Source organism: Bos taurus, chromosome 11 (genome assembly GCF_002263795.3).
Source record: "Bos taurus isolate L1 Dominette 01449 registration number 42190680 breed Hereford chromosome 11, ARS-UCD2.0, whole genome shotgun sequence".
Lineage (NCBI taxonomy): Eukaryota > Metazoa > Chordata > Mammalia > Artiodactyla > Bovidae > Bos > Bos taurus.
This window is the reverse complement of record NC_037338.1, coordinates 26,185,162-26,207,444: the sequence shown is the minus strand read 5'-3', so window position 1 is coordinate 26,207,444 and position 22,283 is coordinate 26,185,162. Positions and strand designations below refer to the sequence as shown.

Sequence of the window (22,283 nt, the reverse complement as noted above, 5' to 3'; positions counted from 1 at the left end):
TACGGTCACGTGCCCCTCCTGTCCTTCTTGCTCGGCGTGCATCCTGCTTTGGGGACGACCGAGCCATGGCAGCTCTGCTGAGATCGGCCCGCTGGCTCCTCCGCGCCACAGCGGCCCCGTACCTCCCGCTTTCCCTTCGCCTCCTCGCGGGCGGCCCGGGCCGGCCTCACGCAGCCCTCTGTCTGCGCGCCGCTCGAGCCAGGCCTGTTGCCGGGTGAGTTCCCGGCCGCTTCCCCCGGCCTTCCTGTATGCAGATCGGCGGTACCCCCGGGTCCCTCCGGGGGCGAGGGCCGGGTCCTGCCTGTACTCTGTCCACACCCTACTCCCGGCTCCTGGGCCTGGCGTCCCCGGGTCTCCTACCGCACTCCCCATCTCCGAGGGGCGGAGTTTGGGTGGCGGGCATGATCGCCTCCAGAAGGTCACGGGCATGGAATGCTTCCGGCATGGGTTATAACCTTTGCGTTTCGGATTTGGTCTGTTTGCTCTCGGGCTACGGACAGCCTAGGAAGCTGAGGGGGGCTTTGAAGGCTGCTGCCGGGGGTCAGGTGTTACTGCTTAATCATTGAGTAGGTTGGGTGCTGACCCACGTGCAAGCCGTATTGCACCACCTGGGACTTAGTTTTCGAGAGCTTTGTTTTTGGGAGGGAGGGTAGGTTGGGAATTCTGGGTGAGCTAGGGATAGCTTAAAGGTGGAAGTTTAATTATGACCCCTTAGGGGTTTTGCCTGCGTTTTGAGTGGTGTTCACCTCAGTGTTTACGGGGATGTGAGATGGTTTGGGAGTTTTCACGGTAGGCTCCGTGTCAGTGAATGAATGAGCGGACACGTTCTAGGCACTCCGTGGGAGCTGGGGGTGCAAAGGCAAGTAGAGTTCTCAGTGAGTGTCAAATTTGTGAATAAACACCCTCATGGATTGAGGTTTATCTGAAGGTTAGTTTGGTATAGACTTTGCCAAGGAGAGGATATGGAAGCTTGATGAAAGTGTTAACATGACTACTATTCTAATCACCTGAGGACGGTAGATGGGCACTGGGGTTTTATAATTGAAGCAAAACTGATTTTGAAAGACTAGTGTTTATATAAATAAAGGTACTTTGGGAGACAGCATAAGGACTAAGAGCTGAGGTTCTGGAGTAGGCCAGGGCTGGACTGCAGGCTGCTCTGTATTATGCCACTGGACAAGTTAACATTTACAGGCCTCAGTTTCCTGTGATTGCACGGATCTTTGTGAATCAGGTTGGAAACCAACTCTGTGTGTAGAATTGTATGGAGAAAATGCTTTATGATTTCTTACACATCTTTGAAATATAGTGCACTTCTAACTTGGAGCCTACCTGGATTTTCTCATTAGGCCTGAACAGTTAACCTTTAAAAGTTGTGCCTGCTTTCACAGAACTACATCTCTTGGCTTTCAACGAGGTACTTTTGAGAAAGTTATGACCATTATTTACATTTTTCTAGTTCTTAACATCCTCTTGAGACCAGAGGATGGTGGAGGTTACGGTTCATCTTCACTCTTGTAGTGGAGGAAAACAGTGGAGAGAACAGTCTAGTAACAAGGGTGTTGGTCTGGGCCTTTGTCAGACCTGGGATCCGTTTCCTTGCTGCATTACCTTACCTTAAAAAAAAGAAAATCCAGAATCCAGACCCTGTCAGTGTAAGCTGGAGTTCAACCACTGGACCACCAGGGAATTCCTTTACCAACCTTTTCTGATCCTCAGTTCATTGTTTGTAGAGGTAACAAGGCCTTTTCCCCCTTCTTTGTAAAACTCATTTCTTGCCATTCAGGACTCAACTTTAAGAGAAGACTCAACACTCAGTCTAAAAAATGACTATTTTAGTTTATCACAGCGTGTCTCACTTGTCTGATTTTATCTGCTTGCTGTTTATTTCCTTAGTAGGAAGTGAGTTGCAGAAGAGCAGAACTCAGTCTTGTTCACCACTTTGTGCTCAGCTCATAGCAAGCCACTAAAGAAGTATTTGTTTTCTTGTTCTCTTGGACTTAGAATACTTCTATACAGTTTCCAACCCACAGCCTGTAAGCATGCTCACCTTTTTCCTACCTGAAAAACAAAACCTTTCCTGAAACTAGACTTAACCTCTCATGCTTCCCAATCTCTCCTTCCTGTCTGTACTCCTCTTTCATTTGCTAACTTCGAATTCACTCTTTGACTCACGGTAGTCGCACCACTAGGAAAAGTTGTCATCACTTTATTTAACTTTATTATGTGTATTTAAATTTTAGAATTTGTGTGCCTTGAGGAACAGTTGCAAAATATAGGGTAGGGGGAGGCAGTAAATTAAATATCACCCTTAATTCTATCACCCACAAAGAACCATTGGGATATGTGGGTGTATATATCTTTTGAAATTAGATGTATGTGAGATATAAGATTATTTCATCTAATTTTTCAAAGGGACTTCTTAACCAGATCCTCTCTAAGGCCTCGACCTCTGGCATTAGTCTCCCATTTTCCCCTTAATGAAATCCCCACCCCCCCTTTTTTTTTTGATAAAAATTGATGACACCTCTCTTCCTTGATTTTTTTTTCTCTTTAAATTTTTTCTCACTTGCTTTGCTGTATCCTTTTTCCTCTGTTCATATCTTAAATGCTGATGGCCTTGAGTGGGGAGGGGAGCATTGAGGGATGGAGGGATTTGTCCTTAGTCCTTTGGTTTTCTCATTTTTTTTTTCATTCCCTTGGGTGACTTCTTCCACTTTTATTGCATCAGGCCATACTTCCCTACCTGGTGATGTTAACAGTTCCTCTCCTGGGTATGGACTGCCACTAGGTACCTCCAACCGGTTGAACTATAGGTACTTCAAACCCATACATCTCAAACTGGATTCATCACTTTACACCAGAAACTAATACACCCTTGTAAGTCAACTGTATTTCAATTTAGAAAATTAAAAAAAAAGTATATCAAACTGGATTCATCTTTCCTATTGTATCTGTTCCTCTTATGTTTTCCTGTTTTAGTGAACTTTGCTATTTCTATCAGTTTTCTAAAAGATTTTTCATTCATGTTTCCTTGACACCTCCCTGTCCCCGCCTCTTCTGCTGCTGCTAAGTCGCTTCAGTCATGTCCAACTCTGTGCGGCCCCATAGACGGCAGCCCACCAGGCTCCCCCGTCCCTGGGATTCTCCAGGCAAGAACACTGGAGTGGGTTGCCATTTCCTTCTCCAATGCATGAAAATGAAAAGTGAAAGTGAAGTCTCTCAGTCGTGTCTGACTCTTCGCATCCCCATGGACTGCAGGCTACCAGGCTCCTCCGCCCATGGGGTTTTCCAGGCAAGAGTACTGGAGTGGGGTGCCATCGCCTTCTCCAGTCTCCACCTCTACCCCTGTGTGTTGATTGCAGAAATGATGATGTTCTATTAGATCTGCTTCATTTGGAATAAGTCCCCGCCTTCTCCCCACATTATTCTGTAGTTCCCGTGATAATTTGATCATGTCATTGTCCTGCTTAAAATAGGACACGGTGGTGGCTCCCTGGTGGTGGTTCCAGGGTAAGGTGCTTCGTGATCTGGAGATGCCTGTGGAGCTGCCCTTCTTGTGAGTTCATTCCCATGCCATCCAGACTCTGCTTCAAAGTCCTTGACAGCAGGGCTTCTGAAACTCAAATGAATGCAGGAATTCTCGGGGGGTCTTGTGAAAATGTGGATTCTGGTTTTGTAGGTATAGATAGGCAGGAGACAGATTCTGCATTTGTAACAAGCCCCCGGATGATAAAGGTGCTGCTGGCCTGGGAACCAGCAAGGCTTTGATGGGCCACGTTCCACCTCTCTGCCTCTGATGGTGATTTCACTCTTGAAATATGTCTCCTCTGTTAAATCTCTGTTGCTGGCTTCCCACTATTGACCACTCCCTTGTGCGGAATTACTAAAGCATCAGTTAACACTGTTGGGTTTGTACCCACTAGCATTGCAGACTTCATTGTAAGCTCCTTGAAAGCAGGGGCTTTGTCTTTTTTTTTTTGTCTTGCTCTTTTTGTTTCCCCTGGTGTCTTTAACTTTGTGGCATATCGTAGATGTCAAATGTTTGTTGAGTAAATCAATGAAAATCTTAGACATTGAGGAAGGAATGTTTGTGAGAGGCAGAGGAGTTTGAAGGGGTACTCCCATTCATGTAATCCATTGGATCGCCACAAATTCACCTTGATCTTGATTTCCAGGAAAGTCTGAGAAGGACAGATGAGGATTATTGAGTGAAATTATAGAATTTATTCATCAGTCCTTATGTGCTTATCAGAGGAAGGGTAAGCTTTGAGCTAAATCAGTTTGGGTGGCAGATCTGAATTGAGCATTGTCTTAAGGGTGAAGAGCACATATTGCCTTACGACAGACTGTTGTGACTTCTAAAATCGAAAGGAAAGAAAGGTTTTCCTTCTTTACCTCTCATTAAAAAAAACTGTTTCAGCAAATGTCAAAAGTCTGTCTCGGTTCCTTGGAGTTGCGATTCAGCCTCTACTCCTTTTATCAGTTAAAGAGGACAATGGTAGGCATGTGTGGCTTATTATATTGATATATGTGCTGTCCATAAGAGAGGAATGTAATAATGTGGCATTTCAGAGACAAGAGAGTCATGTTTGAAATGTTTGCAATATGTTTGGTGAGAGTCATTTGTTTGGTGGTAGGGTATTGCTCATGTTTAAGAGGACACTGGTAATGAGTAGTCAGTGTTAACAGAGGAAGAAATTGGGAGGTTGTACTTTTATCCTCTATGTCTCTGTCGGGTGGGATGTAATGGAAGTTGACACTGCAAAGGCCAGTCAGTTGATTAGAAAGTTGGTTGGAAGCCATTGGAGGGTTTTGAGAGGTACAGGTCTTGACAGTTTCCATAGACTCTGGGAGAGATAGGGACTGGGAATGGATAGACCAGTGAGGAACAATGTTTATACTGCAGATCAGGGTTAATGGGGCCTCAACTAGGTGGTGCAGAACTGAAGAGAAGATAGATTTCTTTTCTGAGAGAACAGGAGCTTGGCAAGGATGTTAGGAAGAATCGAGTTGGAGATGAGGTAAAGGATAATACCTTTGGTGTAGACCTTTACCATTGTCAAGTTGTGTGTGTGTGACTATATCACATATGCATTTTATCTTCTGTGCTTTGTTCTATTACAAATTAGGAAACTGCGGCTTAGAAGGGTGAAGAAATTTATCTAGAATCTCCACAGCTGGGATTCATCCCCAGATGCTGTGATTCTCAGTTCCCACATGTTCTGAATATGTTGTGGTTTAGGTACTGAAGGGATTGCTTATGGACATAAAAAGATTTTTTTTAAGGCAATGCCTAATACATTATAAATTGAGGAATTAAAGGCGATCACAAGAAAGTAAGCACATGATAAGATCTCAGAATGTAAACTCTGGAGTAAATATGGAGAATAATCTATCCCACTCTGCTATAGATTCTGCAGAGTATCTTGCTCCACATCACATCGTAGGTCCCAGCCTGGTTGACTGATTTATCACTTCCTATCAAAGCTGAGACAAAGGAGACCTGCCTCTGGACTGGAGGAGCCAGAGATGGAGGGGACATCTGAGTAGGTGGATAGGAATGCCATTGGCATTTCAAGCCAGGAGACTGTTATCAAGTGTAGAAGGGCTGCAAGTGACTTTTTTATTGTAAAATTCTGTTACTTACCATAAAACAAAGCAGTGTTTGGGGGAACAGCTTAACTGGGCAAGACTTTCTGGAGAAATGAGGTCTTGCAAAATTCAGGGAGAAAATAGTGCAGGGAAAAAGTTCATTGTGACAGCTTTACAAAAGATTTTTTTAAAAGATCAGTCAGATAAATTGAGTTGTTGTTCAGTCACTAAATTGTGTCCGACTCTTTTTGACCGCATGAACTGCAGCACGCCAGGCCTCCCTGTCCTTCATTATTGTCCAGAGCTTGCTCAAACTCATGTTCATCGAGTCGGTGATGCCATCCAACCATCTCATCCTCTGTTGTCCTCTTCTCCTGCCTTCAGTCTTTCCCAGCATCAAGGTCTTTTCTGATAAGTCTGCTCTTCACATCAGATGGCCAAAGTATTGGAGCTTCACTTCAGCATCGGTCCTTCCAGTGAACATTCAGGGTTGATTTCCTTTAGGATTGACTGGTTTGATCTCCTTGCTATAACTTAATTTTGTTTTCAGCAAGAATATTAGAAAAATAAAGAGCTTGATGCAATAGTTATTTCAGAATACTTACTTAAGTAAATAAAGCTGCAGAATTAGGTCTTTGTCTACTTGGTATCCAAAAACATTGGATACCAATGGAACATTCTGTTAACAGAAGTGCAACATTTTGGCAAACATTGCGTTAATTTTGTCTTTTTACATTGATTCCTGTTTGGTAAATGCTATTATCTCTGAAATTTTACAGGCTTAGAGTTGTGATAACTTGGTCAAAGTTACACATCTTAGAATTCAGAGCCTGAATTCAGGTCAGTCTGCAGGACTCAAGCCCATGCTCTTAAAGCTGGTGTTTCTACTATGCCATGAAGCCTTCTGTTTTTGTCTCTAAAATTGATACATAATAGGCAGAGGATAAATTAAGTCTCTCTAGACTTGACTTTCACTTTTCACTTTCATGCTTTGGAGAAGGAAATGGCAACCCACTCCAGTGTTCTTGCCTGGAGAATCCCGGGGATGGGGGAGCCTGGTTGGCTGCCATCTGTGGGGTCGCACAGAGTTGGACACGACTGAAGCGACTTAGCAGCAGCAGCAGGGTACTTTTATTAATACCTGAATTTTTCTCTCTTACATGGGAGTGAAAATTAACAAATTGTACTGGCAAGACTTGTTGCCTGGAATATGTAGCGAAATTAGATGGGGGTGTCAGTGGTATGTGCTTCTTTCCCATCTCCACTGCCCACCCTAAGTTTCTGTCCGTCTCTCACCTGGACTACTGTAACAGCATCCTAAAATGGTATCTGTTTATTCTTACTGCCCTCTAATTTATTCTCCACCACAGCTAGACTGATCTTTTCAAAACAGACGTAGATCATACTACAACCCCTGTATCAGAACCCTAAAAACCTTCAGTAGAGTTCTGATACAGTTTTGTACTTGAGATGACATCTGTACCTAGAATAAAATCCAGACCCCTTACTTTCACAGTCCTCCATGTCTAGCCCAGCCTGCCTCTCCAGTATCATTCCATCTATTGTTCACTTGCTTGGTCTGCCGACTGTTCTAATTTGCTGAGAATACTCATCTTCCATGTCTAGATCAGCCTTCCTCTCCAGTATCATTCCATCTGTTGTTGACTTGCTTGGTCTATCTACTACTCTCGTTTGCTGAGAATACTCATCCTCTGCTGTCTGTATGGCTGTTTTTTTTTCATCCTTAGTTTAGAAATTTGAGTGTCATCTTGGTACATTTAATCCAAAGTAGAACTGTGCTATTATTCTTTCTTGAAAGTCCCTTGTTTACTTCATTAGTAGAACTTAACATGACTGGTGAGTTTTGTTTGTTTTTTTTTCAAATTTAATTGATTATCAGGTTTATTAATACTTACTTGGCTTCCCTGGTGGCTCAGACGATAAAGAATCCGTCTGCAATCAGGAGACCAGGATTCGATTCCTGTCCACACAAAACCCGCACACAAATGTTTACAGTAGCTTTGTTCGTGAAAGTGGAAGTTGTGCCCAACCCTGGGACCCCATGGACTGTAGCCTGCCAGGGTTCTCTGTCCTTGGGATTTTCCAGGCAAGAATACTGGAGTTGGGTAGCCATTCCGTTCTCAAGGGGATCTTCCCGATCCAGGGATCAAACCCTGGTCTCCTGCATTGCAGGCAGATTCTTTACTGTCTGAACCACCAGGGAAGCCCAATATAGTGGCCCCAAATTGAAAGCAACTTAATGTGTCCTTCTGTAGGTGAACTGAGAACAAATGGTGGTATAGCCGTACAAGGAAATGTTACTCAACGCTAAAAAGAAATGAACTATCAAGCCATGAAAACACACAGAGGAATCTTAAATGTATGTTGCTAGGTGAAAGAAGCCAATCTGGAAAAGACTATCCACATTTCAGAAAAGGCAAAACAGGACCAGTGAAAAGTGGTTGCTTGCTTGTTCAGGAGGAGGGGGAGAGAAGGAGCAGGTTAGACACAGGGCATTTGTAATGCAGTGGAACTGTTTTGTGGTTCTGTAATGCATGTCATGTACTTGTCAAAACCCAGAGCATGGATATGTACACACACAGAGTGAACCCTGTTGTAAACTATTGGTCATCATTTGTAACAAATACATCACACGAATACAGAATGCTGATAGAGGAAATCGGGTCAAGGGGAAAAAGGATATAATATGTGGTAACTCTGTACTTTCTGAACAGTTTTTCTGTGAACTTAAAAATGCTGTGAAAAAGTAAGATATTTTAAAAAGTGACAGGCTTAATAGGGGAGTCCAATGGAAGCCTATATATAATAGGCTAATAGTAATCAGTCTAATAATAATCTAGCCCTTGTACGTTTTTGAAATAGGGTTGCTCAACTATAAAATCATTGTTTTTGCACTAAAGGGTCAAAAATCACTAGCAGCAATTAGTAAAAAACAAAGGCAAAAAAAAAAAAACAAAAACAACAACCTGAGAAAAATTACTTTTTAAGTGCCAGATTTTGTCAGAAAATTCAGTGGTAACCTGGATGTTAGTAGTGAGTGCTGGAGTCTCAGGAGGAACCTGAGAAGTTTTAACTTAAAAAATATAAAGGAGCCATATATGACATGAGTGGCATGATGAAATGCTTTTCCCTTATGTGTTTATGTCACTGGGTCATCAGGATTTGGAGCAGAGCATTTCAGCTGGTGCAGGCCAGAGGTGTAGGTTCCTGCCTTGCCGTGGACCCACCTTAATCCCTGCACGTGTTCTTTCCTTTCTGTTACAACATACCTGTTGTTCTAGACTGCATGCGTGCCCAGTTGCACAGTCATGTCTGACTGTTTGTGACCCCATGATGGACTGCCAGGCTTCTCTCTCCATGGAATTTTCCAGGCAAGAATACTGGAGTGGGTTACCATTTCCTCCTCCAGGGGATCTTCCCAGCCCAGGGATCGAACCCGTGTCTCTTGCATCTTCTGCATTGCATACAGGTTCGTTACCACTGCACCACCTGGAAGCCCTAGCTACAGAATTCTTTTTCTTTCAGGGTGTGTTCAAGTGAATTTGAAAATAAATTGTGACTCAAATAAAAAAAGATAGAAAACGCAGTCCTACGAGGAGACACTGGAGAATCCTTTTGAATAATGAAGAATCCTTTGGTTTAAATATGTAACCCTTCTCCTCAGTTTATTTTATAGTAGAGTCATATTTTGACTTAACTAAATACAGCTAAACACACTTACACGTGAAAGAGATTTGACAGCGTTAAAGATTTGTGAGAAAAAAAATAGCTTTAGAATGTTCAGTCTGCTGTGCTGGTTTATTAACATCTCTGTTTTCTGCCTGAATTTTGTTTGTTTGATGTTACATGTTAAAACTGCATTTTGAGTAGAGATTTTATTTTTATGCTCCTCAACAGTTATCAGATTTGGGTTGTATAAAAAAAAATTGACAAATACTACACTTCACTACAATTTTTAAGAACTGTCTATTTTTATTTATTTGGCTGCTCCAGGTCTTAGTTGCAGCACTCTGGGTCTTTAACTGTGGCATGTGGGATCTAGATCCCTGACCAGGGATCGAACCCAGGCTCCCTGCCTTGGGAGCACGGAGTGTTAGCCACTGGACCACCAGGGAAAGCCCCGATTTTTAAAAGATTTATTTTTATTTATTTGGCTACTTGGGGCACACAGACAGGGTCTTCGATCTTAGTTGCAGCATGTGGGATCTAGTTTCCCTGACCAGGGAACGAACCCATGTTCCCTGCTTTGGGAACACAGAGTCTTAGCCACTGAACCACCAAGGAAGTCCCTTCACTATGATTTTGAAATCTCTTATTTAGCTTTCATTGGTGAGCAGTATTTTACACTCACCTGAACCTGACACATTGTTCTGGGTGATTTAAAATATTTTGTGTTTGCCTGACTAACATGGGGATAGGTTATTAATAACTGATCTCATAGATAAAACAGCCAATAAAACTTTTGAAAGTAAGGGATAAATATATGTAGCAATATGTAGCAGTGTATCTTCTGTGGTTCATAGGTAAAAATCTAGTATTAATACAGTTCATTTAACTAACTTTAATCAATTAGCCATCTACAAGTGCTGATCATTAGATTTCCTAATTAAGCAAGATGACATTGTTTTTAGTTAGTTTTCTGATTTTTTCCGTTGTTTTCCAGTCTGCTGTTTTACATTGGTGGAATCATTGATGGCCAGAGTGGTTGTGTCTTGTCCCGGGTCCCAGTGGTAGAATTTCTAGTTGGGTATCGATTACTGCCTGTGTTATGCATAAACTTGTGAAACTACTGGTGTTACTTTCTTTAACATTATGTAACATTAAGTTTTGTGATTGGTTTTTCAGGTTAATAACATAAGAAGTGAACAATTTTATTTTTAAACTCATGAGTATGTATTTACTTTGGTAATTGATTGTTCAGTTCAGTTGCTCAGTCGTGTCTGACTCTTTGCAACCCCATGGACCGGAGCACACCAAGCTTCCCTGTCCATCACCAACTCCCAGAGCTTGCTCAAACTCATGTCCATTGAGTTGGTGATGCCATCCAACCATCTCATCCTCTAATTGACTGTGGTAAAAAAAAAAAAAAAAAAAATGTGACATGTTAAAAAAAACTTGATTGTTATCGTAAGGGCTTTCTTGAATTAACAAGTAGAGTGTTTTTTGATGTATGGCAAAACCAATACAATAATGTAATTAGCCTCTAATTAAAATAAATACATTTAAATTAAAAAAATAAGTAGAGTGTTTTTACATTATTACTTAGTTAATATTTGCTTAGTGTGTATTCTTTAGTTACACTTACTGACTACTTCTGAAAAGTCTAAGATATTTGGGGGTAAATGTGTAAATCTCTGCAAATTAGATGATTTTATGTGAGATTTGACTGTATGGGAAGCTCTCATTCAAAGATACATGACAGGGCTTCCTTCACACATAAGGATTATTTCTGTTTCATGTTTGTAAGTCAGGTACAGCCTGTGTTTCTACAGTGTGAAATGCCTCTGATTTCATGTTTTGGCCTGCATGTTGGACCTGCTTTATTAAAATAAATGGTTTAAGGGTTGTTTGCTTTTTGTAAACCCATACGCTAGTCTGGCCTTAATTTATTAACTTTTTTTTTTTTTTTACTTAAATGTTTTAGATTTATTTAGACAGATGGGGAATACTTTTGTCATTAATGATAAAAAACTACATACTTTTATCTTGGAAATGGGTCTTATTAATAATTCAGTATCTGCACCTAGAAAATGTTCAGAGTGCTTTAGAATTCTTCAGAATTTTAGGTATATTTTAGATCTCTTGTTCATTTGTAGAGGTTAGAAGAGCTTTGTAGCATAATCTTCATTTTTCTTCATTAACTTGGTTTTGGATAAGGGAGATTTAAAAACATACCATATTGTCTTAGTTTGAGATGATTCCATGTGGGAGGTTATCAAGAGACATTGTCAGACAGTTATTCAAGAGGTTACTTTGTATACAATTTATGTGCTTGTGATTTTATTTAAAGCAAAGGTCAAAACTTTCTTCCCTACCAATTTATACTTCTGGACATTTTTGCTATTATGCTATGAATTTAGGTATTTAGTAACTAATAAAAAAGCTTTGTATAAATTTTACTCACAAAGATGACCTATGTGGATAGTAGTTGACATAGTTTATTACTAATTGTGTTTCATTTTGTAGAGGTCTACTGAGCCAAGCTAGGCTACATTCCATTGCTGCTGAAAAAAAGAATGATCTTCAGGAGGAGCCCACCTCTTCTCATAGAAGGAATGCCAGCCAATTTGATTGGGCTTTAATGAGGCTAGATAATTCTGTCCGAAGAACTGGCCGCATCCCTAAGACTCTTCTACAAAAAGTCTTTGATAACACCTGTCATTCAGGTATTTCAAGATTATCTATTCAAAAAGTTGAACTTAAATTCTGGTTTGATGGTAAGCTCATTACAGAGCACATTATTTGGTACTTTAAATTTTGTCATTTTCTATTTGTGATTTTATGTTATGGTTGTGATTTTTTTTTCCCCCCCAACTCAACAGAGCAAAGTTTTGAGTGAAACATTTTGTTTTGCATGTTTATTTCAAAATCAGCAAATAAAAATTGTCTTTTCCCACAGTTTATAAAAGAATCACTTTCAGTGGTAAATTTTCTTGGAAGATACTAGTTTTTATCTTCTCTTGCATAGTGTCTGCTTTCCCTAAGATGGTCACATATGAAAATATTCAGAAAGACTGAAGACTGATAATCATTATTTCACTTTCATTTTCACTTAGCTGTTAACATTCGAGTCACTTATGTAACTTTGATAATACGATAGAAACTTACAGGCCCTCAGCCCCCCTCCCACCCACCCCCGAAAAAAAACCTGACCATACAGGCTCACACAAAATCCTGCATGCAAGCCACACGTATAATTTTGTGTATAGTTTTGAGACCGTTCACCAGCTTTCTAAAGCTCATCCATGATTTCAGTCACATTAAGAAGCTATAGAATCTAATGATGAGGAATACCAAAGAAGTATCAGTAATAACTGGCATTTAAAGACAGTTTTTATCATTTTCTGCCTTTGATTTATTGAGTTACATGGCTATCACAGCAGTCAATTTTAGAACATTTCTATCACCCCCAAAATAAACCTCCACACCGCTAAACATCAGCCCTCAAACCCGCATCCCTTCTAGCCCTAGACAGCCGCTAGCGTACTTTCTTAAAGGTTTGCTTATTCTGGATACTTTATATGAACAGAATTTTGGCAATAAGTGGTTTATTTTTGTTTTGAAATCAGCTTTCAGGGACATGTGGCTTAAGGGAGAAGGAAGTTAGTGTTTGTAAGGGATTGTAAACCTAAATTGAATATTCATGGATTTTAATTGGGCTGCTTTGTACTATTTGCATAAGATACTGAGAACCGTAGCCTTTCAGTTGCAAGAAGTAGTGCATATAAATTAGCTCCTTTGTATTTATGTACTCTGTAGTCTTACAGATTGTATAGATCTCTAACCTTAGCTTCCCTAAAGCAGACCAATTTTTAAAACTTTTACTAACATTTTAAATGATACCTGATGATTGAGATAGGATTTTTCTGATTAGGACCCTTTTAGTATTATCTTTAGTGAGGCAGGACATTTTTAAGTATTTACAGATTTCAGTTTAGGTTTATCTGTATGATACTGGGTATGGTGTTAAACATTAACCATCAACCTGTTTTCATAGGTAGCCCGGGTGGTAATCAAGCCTTGCTACTACTGCGCAGCTGTGGGTCTCTCTTGCCTGAACTAAAGCTCTCTGAGAGAACAGAATTTGCTCATAAGATATGGGATGAACTTCAGAAATTGGGTATGATTGTTTGAATATATGATGTGTATAAAGGGTGTGGGTATTTTTTTCTTGTAGTAAAAAAAGAATTTCTGTGCATAAATGTCATTCAGTTTTATGAAGGGGTTTACTTGATTCATATTTTTCTTGTGTGATATGACTTATTTGGTGAGTTATAGTGACATCTAGGGGCATTAAGAATAAAGTAATTTTTCATAACAAGTAATACTTTACAGGTAAGTTAAAAAGAACAAAATAGAAAGACATTTGGTCTGTCAAAGATACAAATGCACATACTGTTTGACCAAGTAGTTCTGTTTGTTAAAATTTATTGACATATCAAGCATTTCAGTGTTTTAATATGTTTTATTTTTTAAAAATGTCTTTTGAGGTATACTTGATTTACAAATTATTTTAACTTCAGGTATACAACATAGACCATTTGTTAGAATTTAGATAGATATACTCACATGTGCAAAAGGATATTCTTCATTGTAGCTTGTTTGCAATGGTAAGAATTTGGAACCAACTCTAATGTCCCTCACTAGGGGCATTGGTTAAATAAATTAGAGTGTCTATAAAATGGAATATGGTGCAACCATTAAAAAAAAATGGAGTTCTTCATATACTAATGTGGTGTGTTCTCCAAAATATAGTTAAAAATTAAGATGAAGAACAGGATGTATAGTTGGCTACCATTCTGAATAAAAATGTTTATATGTGTCTGTGCATATGATAAAATGTTTCTGGAAGGGTAGTATACACTAGCTATAATTTTTACTCTACTTTTTTCTTTTAAAATTAAACTATAGTTGATTACTCTGGCTTCCCAGGTGGCTCAGTGGTAAAGAATCCGCCTGGCAATTAGGAGACCTGGATTTGATCCCTGAGTGGGAATGATCCCCTGGAGGAGGAAATGGCCACCTACTCCAGTATTCTTGCCTGGGAATTCCAATATCTTTTTATACGTTTTCAATTTGGGACTGTGAACATAGTACCTATTCAAAAAATAAAATCGTGTAAAAGATAATTTGATAAAATTCAATGTTCATTCCTGATTTAAGAAAATCTTCACAAACTATATATGTCTATATGTCAGTCACATAATTTAAAGACGCATGTTGAACTAGAAGTACTTGTGAGAATGGGTTATATTCTCAAATAGAAAAGAGCCCTTACACAGTAGTACGATATTTAATACCTCAATAGAAAGACATGTAGTGTTTTCTAATTGAACTTCTCACAAATACCTTTCCTCTACACCGTATATCCTTTGTGAGACTAAAATTCATAGTATCTTCTTCTCTTTGCCAGTAGACCAGTGCTTTGAACTCACTATACTTGTTAAGTAGGTGTTGAATTAACATTGTTAGAAACCTGGTAGGCTGCACCTGTGACTTGTTCGCAGACTTTTAAAGCTGTAAAAGTCTTGTCACACAGCATGCGGCATCTTAGTTCCTCGACCAGGGATAGAGCCTACGCCCGTTGCCTTGAAATACGGCGTCTTAACCACTGCATCACCAGGGAAGTCCCAAGCTATAAGAGACTTTTTTTTAGCTTAGATAACATGTCCAAACTTACAAAACGAGCTGTGAAAGAGCTGAGACTGGAACTGAGTTTTCCAGAGTACAGGGGATTCTGGAGGAAACACTGGAAATGGTAGGCTCTCATTTCAGTGTTGCCACATGTTAAATTTTTAAAAATAGAATTACTTCTGGTGTATTCTTGGCCCCATTCTGATAATATATGTCTCCTTAAGTTTTTTTGTTCAAGTCGTTTCATCTCTTTTGGAGTGTTCTTTGTTTCTTACCCTTGAAAGCAATCCATTTTTCAAGCTATAATTTAAATCCCTCCAATATAGACTTTTACTTGCAGTCCCAATGTGTATCTCATCGGTTGCCTGCATTAGAGTTGTCAGTTTGTCTTTTTAATATTAATAGATACTCTTCTCTAGGCAGCTGATGATCTTATTCATATTTGAATCTTCATCATGAACCTTCCAGTGTTTTGCATATGTTGGGTACTAAAGTAATAGTAATTGAAATTGTGGAAAATGAACTTCAAAAAAATTTAAATTCTACTTCATTAAATAGTGAGACTTTAGCATGGTTCAGTTTTGAAAGGCTCAGTAAAGTTTATTGTGAAAGGCTTGGACTGGTGTTCCCCAGACACCCAGGTCCACTCTAGTCAGTCAGTTAAGTCTTAACTTAAAAAAAATTCTCTAAGATAATAATCACATTTTGGAAAAGGATAGATGTAATTTTTTTTTTAAATAAAACTGTTTTCTTACAAAGCCTATTAATTTATTTGAAACTGCAAAAAACTTTGACTACTAGAGCTCTGATTTAGAGACAAAGGTAGGGATAAAAACTGCTCTGCACAAAAAAGCACAAACATGTTTTTTAGTATTAGGGCAGGTCCACATTTAATATAATTACATAATCTTGATGAAGGGAGCTATATAATGACATCTTCAAGTCTCTATGTTTTTCTTGAACAGTAGAATGCCAAACTAATAAGCATAACTGCACATAAAAGGCTTGTGAAATGACAGAAAAGTGTCAGACCTTTACTGTGGGCAAGCACAAGGTAATACATGGAGGAGAAAATAATTGTCCAGATTACACCAATGGATGAGTGAGTGCTAATCTAGCAAGAAACCTGGCTTCTATCTAAAATAGTAATGTTTTAGAATATTCTTTTGAGTTTGAACAAAGTAAGTTGATGATAATTTGTAAAATTATTACATAATGAGATTGAACAAGAACATGATATTGTAACATTAAAAGTAATGGACAGTACAGCCAGAGCCATGAGATAGTATTAAAGGTATACAGGTATATGGTAAGATACATAAGGACAAGCTGTTTTATAGCTTTTTATTGTTAAAGTAGGATGCTTTAGGATGATGTCCCTAAACTTTGAGTTTTTAATGTAAATTTTAGACAGTTAAAGACTTTCTCAATTCACTCTATGAAAGATAACAGTATTTATTTTTTTAAAAAATTCTCTTGGAGAAATGACCCATGAAATTAACTAGACGTAATAGTAAGTATGCGGATAACATTTTTAATGAAATTCACAGAAATATTTTTGTCATCTGCAGAACTATGTTATTGTGACAGAAATAAAGAAATGAAACCTAGTAGAGTTTTCTCGGAGAAGGTGATGGCACCTACTCCAGTACTCTTGCCTGGAAAATCCCATGGACGGAGGAGCCTGGTGGGCTACAGTCCATGGGGTCACGAAGAGTCAGACACTTACTGAGCGACTTCACTTTCACTTTTCACTTTCATGCATTGGAGAAGGAAATGGCAACCCACTCCAGTGTTCTTGCCTGGAGAATCCCAGGGACGGCGGGGCCTGGCGGGCTACCGTCTGTGGGATCGCAGAGTCGGACACAACTGAAGCGACTTAGCAGCAGAGTTACGTTAACTTTTATCTTGACCATAAAATCTTCCTGAAAAACCACAGTAGATGTCACTTACCTGGATTTTGAGCAGTATTTTCAGCTTTTCCAACCTACTAGAGGAACTATTTTTTCTAGAGGAAAATTAGAGGAAAATGCGCACTAGAGGAAGCAATTTCTGATTGGAAGGGAATACTATGCTTCATAAGTAAGAGGCCTTTTAATACTTGAATAGATGGTTGCATGTAACTGTCCCTTAATTCAATAGTTACTCTTGTATACTTAGTTTGCTCTGTTCTGACAGGATTTCTACATGGATGGGTCTAAATATGGGGTAAAATTCTGAATTGATCATTTTACCCTTTTTGTTACATTTAAGTGCACATATTTTAGTTGTGATAAAGGGTATGACTTTTCTAAAAATTTTATATAAATTTCACTTGTAGGTACTGTGTATGATGTAAGTCACTATAATGCTTTGCTTAAAGTCTACCTTCAAAATGAGCATAAATTTTCACCAACTGACTTCTTGGCAAAAATGGAAAAAGGAAACGTTCAACCAAATCGAGTAAGTAGTTGCTATTACAGATGTGTTTATTGGTCATATCAACTTTTGTTTTTAACCAAGAAAAAAAATTATTAAAAAGTATTTACTGGCCCATTTCTTTGACAGGTGACATACCAAAGGTTGATTGCTGCTTACTGTAATATGGGAGATATTGAAGGTGCCAGGTATGTAGTTTTATAAATGTATGTTTAAGCAAACAAATATGTACATCTTGTAGATCTAGAATATAGTCATTTTTTTTTTTTAATTAGAAAATTATTTTAGAAGGATTTTAGCCTAGCGAATTTGGTCATATGACTTAGATAAAATACTAAATTGTGTAAAAGGGGAAAGATAATTAATTGAAGATTACTATTTTAATTAAAAGTATAATTTACTGGAGCAGAAATTTAAAATTGTTGGGTTAAAAGCTGGTTTTACTTTTTTTGTTCGTTAAATTGCTGTTTCCAAAAACAAATGTTGGTAACCATTTACATTGTATTCATTTATAAAACTGATAATATTCTCTTTATTTCACACGTTTTATGTAAAATCAGTTGTGACATTGTTCATGGATAGTTTATTCCTACTTTTGGATGGAGGGTTTAGGAAATAAGGAATAAATTGAAATGTACAATCTCATTTTTAATGAAATGAATCTTGTTAAACTTTATGCTTTTTGAAGCTTAATTAGTAGTACAGAAGAAACAATCAGATTTTTAAAATTTACCCTCTATCTTTAACAAATGTACTTGAAAACTATTGATACAACTTCAGGGAGTGGGCTTTTTGTGTGCACATATTGTAAAAAGTGTTTTTCATGTATTTCCAAGAAGTATTTTTATTTCTCTTTTGTTGCAGCACGATTCTTGGATTTATGAAAACTAAGGATCTTCCAGTCACAGAGGCAGTATTCAGTGCTCTTGTCACGGGGCATGCAAGATCTGGGTAATGCTCAGCCTAGGGATTTACTCTCAAGTGAGGTTTAATTTATAGGAAGCTATTGTAGAAAATTCTTAAAACTATGTTTAACTCTAAAAAAACTCTTTTGAGTCTATGTGGTAGAATATGCACATCTTAATATAAGTTATTCTTAAATTATCTGTTTGATTAAATTTTTATTTGAAGGTTTTCAGTTTTAAAAACTGAACTTGATCCAAAGTAACTGATTTTGTAAAGTTTATTAACTGTTTTGCTAGTGCCCTAGAAAATATTTTTATTTTTGAAGAATATTTTACTAAATGTTATTCTTTCCTAAAAAGATAGATTTGAGTCATAACATACCCAATGGAAGAGGGCACATTCTTTAATGTCTGTAATTATTGTATAATTTGGTTTTGGAAAAGTTAGCTATAAAAATTTGAGATGTTAAGGATCCTTATTATTTTGGAAACCTATTGCTAGTTTAATATGTATTTTTAATACATGTTAATACATATACATTTTTATAATATATATCTAATATGTATTTTTCCTTTTCTGATGTTATGATTCTAAATGTTTGTACTTAAGAATTTTTAATAAGCAGAGGTAATATATTCTAGATTAAATGATATGACATTTGGCAGTATTATAGTAATCTGTTTTATTTTCTTTGAATTAATGTACAGAGATATGGAGAATGCAGAAAATATTCTCACAGTAATGAAAGAGGCTGGAATTGAGCCTGGTCCAGACACATACCTAGCACTATTGAATGCATATGCCGAGAAGGGTGATATTGACCATGTTAAACAGGTGTGACTTACATAAATAAACATACTTTTAAATCATTTGTATAAACTCTTGAATTTTGCGTGATATGGAAAAGTATAGTGTATATCTGTTTTTAATGATATCTCTTATAGATAGTTTTGAAGGAGAATTCTTACTGTAGTTCAGTACTTTGCTGCTGATGTAACAATTATTGCTGAAACAGAATATTTTCTGTTTTACAAAAGAAGTCTTAAACCTTTAGATGGTGTGTGTCCTCAGTCTCTCAGTTGTTTCTGGCTCTTTGTAACTCCATGGACTGTAGCCTGATAGGGTCCTCTGTCCATGGGATTTTCCAGGCAAGAATACTAGAGCGAGTTGCCATTTCCTACTCTAGGGGATCTTCCCGACCCAGGGATTGAACCCATGCCTCTTTGAGTCTCCTGCATTGGCAGGCAGGTTCTTTACCACTGTACCATATATATAAAATTTTAAAATCTTGGTATTTTAATTTATTTAGATTCAGTTTAAAAAATTTTGCATCTCACTTGTTCTTTTAATTTCTGGACCTTTCTTTAGACCCTGGAGAAAGTGGAGAAGTCTGATCTTTACCTTATGGATCGTGATTTATTGCAAATTATCTTGAGTTTCAGTAAAGCTGGGTATCCTCAATATGTCCCAGAAATTTTGGAAAAAATTACATATGAAAGAAGATATATTCCAGGTAGTTTTAAAGTTTTTATTTTCATAATTTTTCTAAAAATAAAACTATTTTTACATGACGGAATGGACATTCTCTAGCAGTAGGGTATTGTGGTAGGTGAACATACGATTCTTTTAAAGCTTTAATAAACTGAAAACATTGAGTTAATGAATACATGGGAGTATTTTGATTTGGAAGTATTTATTATTTAGGCAGATAAATCCTTTTTGGTACTTGCAGTTCATAAGTTTGTCTTTTGATGTTGATATGAATGGGAAATCAGTAACAGATTTTGTTTAAATCAGTAACAAAAGATGTCTTTGTTTTTTTCCAGATACAATGAACCTCATTTTGCTTTTAGTCACTGAAAAATTGGAAGATACAGCATTGCAGATTTTATTAGCATGCCCTATATCAAGGGAAAGCAGTCTGAATGACTTTGGCAGTTTCTTTTTACGACACTGTGTCACTGTGAATACGGTATTCAAATAGTCCATTTTTACTTTGTAGACAGTGTAATCGGCAGTGAAATACGATTGTTTAAAATAGAAGAACATGAGACTAGATCAACTATTAATATAAATAGTAAGAAAGCTTTGTTTTTGTGTTGGAAGAGTTTTGGGCAGAAAGAGGATGAGGGGTTCACACTTTTCTTTTGTCTCAAAGGCAGAAGGTCAAATGGTAGGATATTTGCAGATTGAACTGACGTGTAGTGCCTTTCTTTTCTAGCCTCCAGAGCAGCTTAGAGACTACTGTAAGAAGCTAAAGGAAGCCCAGCTGCACACGTCGCCTTTGCAGTTCACACTCCAGTGTGCTTTAGTGGCTCAAAAATTCGGTACTGTATTCTCATAATTAGAACTCACATAAGCAAGTTTTGCTGAGGTAGCTTTGATATATTTTATGGTATCTCTTTCAGATTTGGCAAAAGTGCTGATGAAGGCTTTGAAGGAAGAAGGTTTTCCTATTAGAACTCATTATTTTTGGCCATTGCTAGTTGGACATCAGAAGGAGAAAAATGTTCAAGGTTTGGTTTTACCTTTTACAGATATAGTGGTTCAGATATCCAGTATAACAGTTTCTGTACACATTTAATTGAATTATTTGAGGAAACCTACTTATTAAACCTTATGAAGAAATAGAATTGGGTTAAGCCATGGTAAAGTATTAGGTAAAAGCTTAAAAGACAAACATAATGGATTTCTTTCATCTTAATTTCATTTCTTATTTCATCTCTAATCTTGGTATTCAAACTTGTGATTGTGGCTTTAAATAGTTCATCATTTTTAAGTTCTTCAAAAAACGCTTTAGTTCTTGGTTTTACATACATATAGTGTTTGAAATTAGTTTATCTAGCCTTATTAAAGTCAACGTTATATACCGTACAACTAGACCGTTTTCTTTCTGGACCAGTCTATTTTTCCTTTACTGAGCTGTTAAAATAATAGGAAAGGCAAGAGAACTTTTATTGCAAAATAAGTGCTCATGGCCTGACAGCCTACTGATTGAAGGACAGAAATGTTCAATCTTCCAGGTTCTTAAGTACGTTTAAGCATTTAGCATACTTTTCCCTGTACACATGGGATGTCTATAGGATATGAATAAGAATTGAACAAATATTAAATTTTAGAGCACAGTATCTAATTCCTTGGTTTGCATTATTGGTAATTCAGAAAGAGTAGTCTCATAAAAAGATGCTTTTAACAGAAGTACTTCCCCCTTGGGGAAACAAAAAATGGTCTTTTTCATTTTATCTTGCTGTATAATGTGCTTTAGAATGAGATGCAGGGTTGTTAGTATGACATTGGGTGACAAACAAAGTGCACAAACAACAAAAAAGTGCTTTTAGCAGACTTTGATGTTGCAATTTTGTTTTAAATATATAGCTGTCTTCTGGTTTCAAGGAAATAGTGAAACAAGTCTTCCCTAATTGTTTCTGGCTCTAAAAGTATCTAAATCCTTTTTAGAAAAATCTTTGGGAAAACAATATGTTAGTTGATTAACTCTTTGCGTATCCTCCAGTTCTGAAAGCTCCAAGAGGTAACCTTTAACCTAGTCTTTTTGAACCACAGAAAATCTGCATCATTCCATGAAAATCCCTTGGGCATATTAGTATTGTCCATTGTACACAGATATGAAAATACTTTGAGTACTCCCGTTGAAACCTTTGTTTGTTCATCAGGTCAGTTTTTTTTCCTCAACCTATCACAGTATGTAGACTTGAATTGTTCACTACATTTTACTACTTAGTAAACATGAAAGAAGAATTCAGGTAATTTCTTTCCATAGTTGTATCTCAGACTAGTAGAAAAGTGGACTCTTGTCTCCCGGCCCTCTTTTCTTAGACTCTTTGGATCAAAGGTACCTTTTTGGAAGCTCCCATTATATTAATGAAGGAACTGAGAGCCCAGAGAGTCAGTGAATGGTCTTAGGTTCTACATGTAGTCGTCAGTGGTGCTTGGATTAGAACACAGTTTCTGTCCTCCTATTGTAAATACTC

At 37.7% G+C, this 22,283-nt stretch overlaps 1 protein-coding gene across 1 annotated transcript in view; it reads left to right on the top strand.

The window, feature by feature from the left end:
• The first annotated feature begins 23 nt into the window (after window positions 1-23).
• LRPPRC (leucine rich pentatricopeptide repeat containing) overlaps window positions 24-22,283 on the top strand; it is a 99,428-nt gene continuing 77,168 nt past the window's right edge. Inside the window, exons 1-11 of the mRNA XM_005212713.5 lie at window positions 24-214; window positions 11,803-12,002; window positions 13,334-13,456; window positions 17,291-17,412; window positions 17,518-17,576; window positions 18,253-18,339; window positions 19,002-19,128; window positions 19,663-19,807; window positions 20,121-20,266; window positions 20,516-20,621; window positions 20,703-20,810. Of these exons, the coding sequence (XP_005212770.1) occupies window positions 66-214; window positions 11,803-12,002; window positions 13,334-13,456; window positions 17,291-17,412; window positions 17,518-17,576; window positions 18,253-18,339; window positions 19,002-19,128; window positions 19,663-19,807; window positions 20,121-20,266; window positions 20,516-20,621; window positions 20,703-20,810 (1,372 nt within the window). The 5' untranslated portion in view covers window positions 24-65. The remainder of the gene's footprint in view (window positions 215-11,802; window positions 12,003-13,333; window positions 13,457-17,290; window positions 17,413-17,517; window positions 17,577-18,252; window positions 18,340-19,001; window positions 19,129-19,662; window positions 19,808-20,120; window positions 20,267-20,515; window positions 20,622-20,702; window positions 20,811-22,283) is intronic.